General features: G+C 44.1%; 2 protein-coding genes across 2 annotated transcripts; one reads left to right on the forward strand and one right to left on the reverse strand.

The window, feature by feature from the left end:
* On the forward strand, positions 1-1337 carry LOC146987445 (P2Y purinoceptor 1-like). Its single transcript, XM_085776626.1, has one exon. The coding sequence runs from the start codon at positions 79-81 to the stop codon at positions 1207-1209; it is 1131 nt and encodes a 376-aa protein (XP_085632752.1). The 5' UTR covers positions 1-78; the 3' UTR covers positions 1210-1337.
* A 6127-nt stretch (positions 1338-7464) lies between these two features.
* On the reverse strand, positions 7465-9157 carry LOC146987446 (fibronectin type III domain-containing protein 11-like). Its single transcript, XM_085778033.1, has 2 exons — positions 9052-9157; positions 7465-8333 (listed from the first exon to the last, which is right to left on the reverse strand). The coding sequence occupies exons 1-2, from the start codon at positions 9124-9126 to the stop codon at positions 7569-7571; spliced, it is 840 nt and encodes a 279-aa protein (XP_085634159.1). The 5' UTR covers positions 9127-9157; the 3' UTR covers positions 7465-7568.

Genomic DNA, 9157 nt, shown 5'->3' on the forward strand with positions numbered 1-9157 from the left:
ATGTGATGTGTGCTGCGGCCACTGTCTTGCTGTTTTATTATTTGCCCCTCGAATGAAAACGCGATCTAAACCCTGGAGATGTCTGGCAACGCGACCGTCTGCGGGACCATCAACCTGAACTTTACGCACAGCGTCCTGCCGCCCGTCTTCATCACCGTGTTCGTGGTCGGGACTCTGTCCAACATCTGGGGGCTGAGGAGCGTGTACAGCAGCTGGAACAACATCGGGAACATCAACATCTTCATGCTGAACCTGGGGGTGGCGGACCTGCTCTACCTGTTCACTCTGCCCTTTCTGGTGTATTACTACGCCAGCAACAGCGCGTGGCAGTTCGGCCAGCCCTTCTGCAAGGTGACCCGCTTCTGCTTCAACCTCAACCTCTACGGCAGCATCGGCTTCCTCACCTGCATCAGCATCTACAGGTACCTGGGCATAGTGCACCCCATGAGGGTGATGGGGAAGATCTCCAGCTGGCACTCGGTGGTCGTCAGCGCGCTGGTCTGGATCCTGGTGGTCGTTCAGATCCTCCCAGACATGTTCTTTGATAAGAACGATTCCGTTTCTCCGAACTCGTGTTTCGACACCACGTCCAAAGACCAGGTCCACCGCTACCTGCCCTACAGCATCGGCTGGACCGTCACGGGCTTCGCCGTCCCCCTGGTCATCATCCTGGCGTGTTACGGACACATCGTCGTGGTTCTCGCCAGAAAATCCAACGTGAACCCGGTGCTGAAGCAGCGCTGCCTGAAGCTGGTGGTGATCCTGGTGATCCTCTTCTCGGTCTGTTTCATCCCCTACCACGTTTTCCGGAACGTCAACCTGAACACGAGGATCCTGAAGCTGAGCGGGATCTGCCGCCCCACTTTCAACAACGTGTACATCCTGCACCAGGTGGGTCGGTGCCTGGCGTGTCTCAACAGCGCGTTGAACCCGCTCATTTACATTGTTGGAAACGATGATTTTCTCGCGAAGTTTCAAACCGTGACCCGGCGGGCTCGGCAGTCTATCGCCGACCTGATGGGCTCAGGCGGGATTTACAGCAGAACCACGGATTTATCTCCCGTCAGTTCGCCTGTGAACCCGCAGCTTCGGTCAAAGTCCCTTTTATCAGCAGCTATGAACAACCAGACTGACTGTAAACTGTTATCAGGGGACAGAGGTCACCAGGGCTCTGAGCTGCAAGAGCAAAAACAATTTGAGTGTTGCTGAAGGTGTTCAACCTGTGTGATAAAGAAAAAAGACTGCACTGAGTCAGTATTATAAAGCTGCTGTTTATATCCTGCCTTTTGTTGTTTTATGTGCTTCAGCCCTGGTGGAGGAGCTCTGTGCTGTATGGACCTGCTCATGACCTTTACACTGTTACAGCTGCAGCATTTGTTCACATGGCAGGGTTTGTGTTCTCCGTGTTTAATTGAGACTTTTGAGCTTTTGCTTTCACTTGTTTCATCCAACACACAGGAGGAGCCTTGCATCATGGGATGAACAGATGTGGTGCACAAAAACCGCTATGTAAAAATATTCTTACTGTAATATGTCCTGTGAACCATTACATGCAGAAATCCTGTCAGAGCTTCTGAAATAAAAGTACAGAAGTGTTGAACTCTCCTCTGTATTACCTGCAAGGCCAGGAAACACCAGTGGTCAGAAGAAGTTTCTCTACTATTATCACACAACCCCCAGCTGTACCTGTACTACTGTACTTGCTGCTTGAGTTGTGGTTATTCGTTGTCGTGTTGTGTGAACACGTGTGTGTGTACTTTCAGTTGCGGTATTTTTTGCAACTGAAAAAATGTGGCGCCAAAGGAAAGCATTGTTTTCAAAGGAAGTTATAAGTGAAAGTGAACATTGAAATGGAGTGTTTACGTGGGTGTTTTAAAGGCGCCGTCTCTCTTCAGCAGCTCACATGCTGATCTGAATTTATCACAGGTGACTATGTAGAACTACCTTACACTGTCCCTCATCTCGTATGCCAAACTATTACCTTAAAGCAGTAGAGCTGCATTCCTGGATGAGGTAGTGATGAGCGAGGTGATGAAACTGAAAAAGTCAGTGTGTTTACAGTTTAAAGGCTCCAGATGTCACTTCATTAGACTGAAAGAACATCAGGTGATATGATATGTACTGTATATCAGGTGTTCACTGGTCTCTGATGTCAGGTGTAGGTGCAAAGCTCTGCAGCTGAAAGCACAGTGGTCAATGCAAACATTCTTGAAAGTTCTTTGAAATCAGCTGCAGACATATTTACGAGTTCCCACTGCAGATGGTTCATTAAGGAAGTCCTGACAACTGCATTTTAACTAAAGGAAAACACACACAAAAGTTGCAAATACAACACGAGACAAGAGAAGCATTTCCATCAGGACAGACTATTACGTAAGGATGGAATAAGACAGAATGAGGCAGAAAGACATTTATTGTGTACAAATGACTTTGGGGCTTCTAGGCCCCGGGGAGTAGATCAGCTTAGAGGACGGATCGATGGATGTGAAGCTTCTATCTGAAGAGGACTTCCCCTGGGCCCAGACACTGGTGGTGGTAGGGATGACGCCTCTGGATGAAGATGGAGATGGTCTGGATCTTGATTGAGGAGGTGAAGGGGAGGTGGGTCAAGAATGTTTTTGTGTGCTGGATGAAAGTAGAGAGAGAGCTCTTTTAAACATGACAGCTGAAAACTGATTGGAGAAGGAGAGAAGGTGGCAGATTGTGACTGGTGATGAGGGGTGGAAGTGGGAGAGATGAAATAAGACTCAGTGAGCATGCTTGAAGAGATAATCTTCCTGACTGAACTTTTGCTAAGCTTCATTTCCAGACACTAAAAAGTGGCAAACCAGGCTGGCAGTCAGTGACTGATTTGTCTGTCATGAAACAGATCGCAGCCAGGTTCACCACTTTTCTTTTTTTGCTTGGATTTTGGGGCAAAAAGGGCAGAGAGGGAGACTAGGTAAGAGGTGCCACAAAGGTCAAGGGGTCAAGGTCAAGTCTGCCATCCCCAGCTGGCTTGATAAATTATATTATATTCAGATATGAATGTGTGTGTGTGTGTATTCTTTTACCGGCGAGAGTTTTTAACCAACAGAGTGAGAATATTTTTGAGAAATTTTGGCCAGTCCTCACTTTTTCCAATGGCTGTTTGAGCGTTAAGACTTGAGTTAAGACTTTAGGTTATAATTAGGTTTAAATTAGGTTAAGAGTAATGGTCAAGGTTAGGCACTTGTTTCGGACAGTTAAGGTTAGGGCAAGGGGCTAGGGAATACATTATGTCAATAAGTGTCCTCACAAAAATAGCAGGTGACAATATAACAACTTAGGTAGACATAGAAGGAAAATACAAATGAAGACTACATTTTGACTCTGGGAGAAACACCTGAGCCTCTCTTGCTTAACTGTGACTGATCTGCATGTAGGTTTGATGTCCAAAACATCTATTTTGACCTTAAAGCAACAGAAATGACATTTTTACAGCATTTTTTGTTATCTTCAGACAAAATAGATGAGTAAAAGTGTTATTATATTTCTATCGTCTTAAGAGGAACAAATTAGACATCTTAACATGGACATCAGAATAGGCGTTTTGGACCAGGCAGCTTAGTGACTCACTGACGATACAGATAGTGCAGGTGTGCAGAGTGGAGCTAAACTATATGCAGCAGATATTTACTTACTCTGTGCTAACATTGCCAGGGAACTGGAGATGCTGTCTATTTGCATCTCTGCCAAGATCTGTTTCCTGTTTGTCAGTAAAGCCTCTCACAGTTAGTAGTAGAGTTTACCTACTACAGCCCCGAGGAACCTAATTGAAGTTTGGCAGAAGCTATAAAGTCACTGCGGTATGAAGTATTTCACAGTTTCACCACCACAGCAGCTGGGACTGTATCGTACCATTACATCTGGGGACATTTTATAACAAGTTCACTTCCATGGCACGGTTTCACATGGTTCACACATGGTTTCAGGAAAGGGTGGGACAACCACAAACATGCTGCACTCTGCAGATACAAACATAACAATATACTTCATTAAAACACCAAAAGGACATTTTGAGAGAGCTGGCCTTTCTACTCTTTTTATGCTTTTACGAGCCATCATGCACCCATCGATTGCTTTAACCTGTGTGTGTGCTTGCTGATCCCTTTTCATTTGCATTCTGCAGAGTCGGTATGAACATAAATACTGGAGCAGCACTGTGGCTCTGAGAGTTGGGGTAAATGCTCTGGAAAAAGTCTTCTGTTGTTCAGTAGGTTTTCCCTGGAAGTGCTCATTGAGAAAGCAAAGTATCCTGTACCGTCCTGCAGGAAGTCAAGGCTGAGGTCTGATTGTGCTCTGGGCCCTGTTATCAGATCTGTGACCTGCTCTGCTCCTAGTTGTTAGGGAATAATAACATCAGCTTGAATCTAGTTCTCATCAAGGTATAAACAGGAACATAAACACAATAAGGATATAATTCCAGTGTCCAACATTTCCCCTGGCCCATTTACAGGCACACAACGGCCATAAGGGGTCTCTTGTTGAACTGAAGGCAGGAAGATAAGAATTCATGAAGTACTTGCCGACAAATTGAAAACACACACACAACTCTTTTCCTGCTTTATTGAAGAAATACAGGAACTTTCACACATCCATCACAACATGAAGTGTTTTTCTTCCTTTTTTCAGAATCATTTTCCTGTGGTTGCACTCAGGTTGTCTCAGACATTAAGAACCTAGACCTGCTTTATAATCAAACAACACATGAGCATCTACCTTTTTGGTTGTAAGGAGCTTTTGAGCCCTCTGTCCTTCTGAATATTCTGGTCTTTCAGTCAGGGTCACTTGAGGTCTGGTGTCTGAGCAGGATCCAGGCCTTTTTATATACAGTCTATGATCCCAGTACAACACTGTGTTGTCTCTACAGATAAATATTAACATCTCACCATTTTCCCTCCCTCACATTCTCTGAATCTGTAAACACAGTCTGTTAAGAAAAACACAAAGTGGCCTGATGAATGTGTGTAAGAGCTTGGAGGAAACACCCAAACCAACTAGCAACCACAGACCACAGACCACATTCACCTGTCTGTGACCTTACAAGCCATATATGTCCATCTTAAAGTCATTTTTGTCATTATCATTCATAGATCTAGAAAGCTATCCAGCTGTGTAGGATGATGCATGGTGTTTTTAATCCTGAAGAGCTGAGCGATCATTGTTGCTCAAACCGAGGGAAATAGCTACAAATGGACAGCAGACCAATTTATTTGGGTTTGCTGAAAAATTAACAGAGATTATTCAAACCCTTGAAAACTATATGAATCTACTTCAACATACAATCAGCAAGAGACTTCATTTCATCTTTGAATAGATCCCTAGACTTTCAGCTACAGCTTCACAGTTTATATTTGGTTGTCATAGATTACGAGGCCCAGTCTCCCTCATTCTACATCACAAGTATAATCCATCCTCTTCACTCACCTCATTTCTGTCCTGCTCAGATTTTCTTCTCTTAAATCATTGATGTCGCTTTTTTTTTGTTAAGTCACTTTTTAGACACTTAACAATAAAGTTATTTTAAATATTATTAGAAGAACTTAAGATGCAGTAACTCATCACTAGTTTTTGATGATGATAATAATCTTCTCACTGAGACACAGCTGTAGGATACTGACCTTGGAAACCAAGAGAAAAGAAATCTGTGAAAAACAGATGCTAGAATTCACAACAGCCATAATACAGATCGTATTTATAATCAATTAAACTACTGATCTAATCAGAGGTCCCTGACTGATCTGATTAAGTCTGTGAATGAGATGAGACATCTAATAGCCCACAAACATGCAGCACCAGATGAAGAACCCAAACCTCAAAAATGATTTACCCGGTTACTCGGTTTGTCTTCACATTATGGGTTTAGCTCTTAGTTTATGTTTCCTTTATCTAATCAATTATAGACTTGGTAGTTATTCATAATCTGATGCTTAAACCTGACAATGAAAAACACAAAAAGCAGTTTTTCTCAGTTCGGCATTTTTACAGATACTGCACTTTGCCATTGTAGGGTAGAACTGACCACAGCTAGGAGCAAAATATCCACCAAGACAAATTGACAACAAAGACAGAAGGACTGGTGAAAGATGATCACTGCTGCGGGACGATTCTATTGGCCAGGAGACAGACAGTGAGACATCTTCTCAGACTCAGAGGTGAAACAGTGCAGGTGAAGCCTACCACACACATAAAGAAAATAAATTAGGGTGCTTTCACAGGGTGCAGAGTTAGGTCAATCTAAATTTAGATCGACCTAACACTGCGGGTGTGAAAGGGAGCTTTCACAGGGTGCAGTGTTGGGTCGATCTACTAACGCTGCAGTTGTGAAATAGTAAGTTTTCTGTCTCTTGAACCAGAGTTCATGAACCAGACCTCCCTGTCTCATCTCCAGCTGGTGCAGAGCGCCTGCAGAGACAACATCTCTGCAGGTTCTTTTATGTGTTTATAGGCTAAGGGTGACAGCCCCTCAGGTTTCGTTAATTTGTTTGTTTCTTTGTATTTTTGTGGGGTAATCAAATGATAAAAATATGAATTAAAGTTCCATATTTTTGCTTTACCTGGATTTTTTTCTTCCTTTTTTCAAGTACTGATCCACACCAAAATAGCCTATTTTTGCAGGTTTAAGAACTTGTGTAGTTTTACATCTCCTCTCTCAGTCTGCTCTTTGGAGCTCAGTCAGCTGTGTATCTTTCTGCAGACTGGCCTTGATATAATATTTAGATTTACTTTATAATCTATCTAAAATCATAGGTCTCAGGTTACATTTTCCAGAACCAGAATATTTCCAGAATATAAACAATTTGTGTGAAACTTTTACCATAATTGTTGTGTGAAGCCTTGAATAATGGCAAAAAAGTGACCTTTGACCTTTGACCAGTAGAAATCTAATAGGTTTTTCCTTGAGTTCAAGTCAATGTTTGTGCCAAACTTGAAGAAATTCTCTTGCGTAGTGGAGATATTACATTCACAAGGGGAAAATCATGCTTTGTAAGGTCACCATGACCTTTACCTTTAACCTTTGACCACCAAAATCTAATCAGTTTATCTTGTTTGTCCAAGTAAACAAATAAGAAGTTTCCTCAAGGTGTTATTGACAAATGGACGGACATAAAAAATGATGGCACGGCACAGTGGTGCAGTGGTTAGCACTGTCGCCTCACAGCAAGAGGGTCCTGCATGGGTGGGTTCTCTCCGGGTACTCCGGCTTCCTCCCACAGACCAAAGACATGCAGGTTATAGGTTAATTGGTGACTCTAAATTGCCCGTAAGTGTGAATGAGAGTGTGAATGGTTGTCTGTCTGTTAGCCCTGTGATAGACTGGGGACCTGTCCAACCCCGCCTCTCGCCATAAGTCAGCTGAGATAGGCTCCAGCCTCCCCACGACCCTAGTGCAGGATGAGCAGCACAGAAAATTAATGAATGAAAAAAATCATGGACATCTACCTTTACTGCGTGTTATTTTTAAAGGCCTTTTACATTTCAGGTTACTTCTTTGTATTTTACTGTTCAGCACGCTGGTCAGCTCTGCTCCTTCTCTTGTGTGGTGCTCACTCAGAAATGCCCGAGGTCCTCAACGTGATGGTGTCGACCCACTGTCCATAGACCAGGCTGACGGTATCTACTCTCTTGACCGAGAACTCATAGTACCTGCCAGAGATCAGGTTGCTCACCTCTATGTTGTGACACTTACTCGTGCATTTAGAGGACTGCCCGTGGTTGTCGACGGTTGGATGAAGGATCTTCACGTGGATCTCAAACTGTTCGTCCGCCTCCTTAGGTTCTTCGCCAGTGATGTCCCAACACAGGAACGCGGTGTTGGACGTCACGCACAACTTGGACTTGTCAAATATCACCGGCATTTTCATGACCACTGTCACGCTGAGCTGTGGGATGGGAAGGTATTCCATGTTGGGGATGAGATTCTGAAGGTTCAGCGGGCCCAGAGTGTGGGTCCTCCTTCTCTCAAAGTCCCTCAGGTGCTGGTGAGTCTGCTGGAGCTTCTGCTGCATGGAGGCAGCGGCAGCTCCGTCCACCAAACCCTGCATGTGCTTAGCGATGAAGTCGTCCAGTTCCCTGCAGTTTCTGACAATCTCTTCGTAAAGCACTTGCAGAAAAGCGAGGACGATCTTCACCTTGGTTTTAGCCGTTATTATGGCACCTCGCAGCCTTCGCTGGTCTATCAGAGACAACAAGACGCTGTCATGTAGTTGTACCATCGGCTGCTGCTGGTTTGAGGTCTGCACCAAATCTTCCCGTTGGATTTTCAGGTAGTATGAGCCCCTCTGCATCAGCTGCAGTTCCGCCTGCATCACCTGGAACACAGCACAAAAATTAATCATTGATCCTGCAGTCAAAGCTTTGTCAGTAATTCAGGTTGAAGCTGGGTGGGGCTGTGCTGAAAATTACACAATATCATCATATAACAGCAGGGATAAAGTAAACCCAAACAGGAGCAGCAGGAGAGTAGCTGTCGATCAGGGCAGCATGTACACGCCCACTCAGTCCTGAGGAAAGGACGGATCAGGTAAAGTCAGCACATCTGAGCTGATGAACCAGCAGAGCTCTTTTTCCTTTCTGTCATCTATTATTTATTTCTCCTTTCCCAAGAAATGGCCAGATATTAGCACATACAAAGAGACACGCTGACCTTTTTAAATGGGAATGAAGCAACACACATTACATTCACACTTCAATGCGTTGCGCTGTATGATCAGCCTCATTCACACTGGACCTGTAGTAACATGTTTTCACAAGGTACAATTCAATGCTTCTCCACCATGGCCAACAGTTCAGCTCTGTCAGTTGTATATCTACATGTTAGCTATCAGTGCAGCAGATGATCTTTTATGCATTAAACGTTCTTGTGTTTCTATAACCCAGATGAGACTCCTGGGATTGAACTGAGCCACCTAGGCTGAGTCTGGCCCAGATTAGCACTCGGTTTGACATTTTATATTCTAATGCAGATCATGTTGGGCTCTGATGATTCATAGTAAAAGACACATGCGATAGACAGTATGTTCCACTAACCAAGATAGAGTGATCACTTAAGTTGGTATGACGCAGTTGGGCGATCTGTTTGCAAATGTCTTGGGTGGTGTCCATCTGACCTCTGCCCTCCTGAGCTTCACATCCA

Source organism: Trachurus japonicus, chromosome 5, assembly GCF_045865225.1.
Source record: "Trachurus japonicus isolate A0001 chromosome 5, Traja_1.0".
NCBI lineage: Eukaryota > Metazoa > Chordata > Actinopteri > Carangiformes > Carangidae > Trachurus > Trachurus japonicus.

Bases quoted from the DNA above. Each gene is read 5' to 3' on its own strand.
- LOC146987446 (XM_085778033.1), bottom strand. From the start codon at position 9,126: ATGGACACCACCCAAGACATTTGCAAACAGATCGCCCAACTGCGTCAT. The intron at 8,334-9,051 runs GTTAGTGGAACA...GCTGTGTTCCAG, and splicing joins TAAGTGATCACTCTATCTTG to GTGATGCAGGCGGAACTGCA.
- LOC146987445 (XM_085776626.1), top strand. From the start codon at position 79: ATGTCTGGCAACGCGACCGTCTGCGGGACCATCAACCTGAACTTTACG.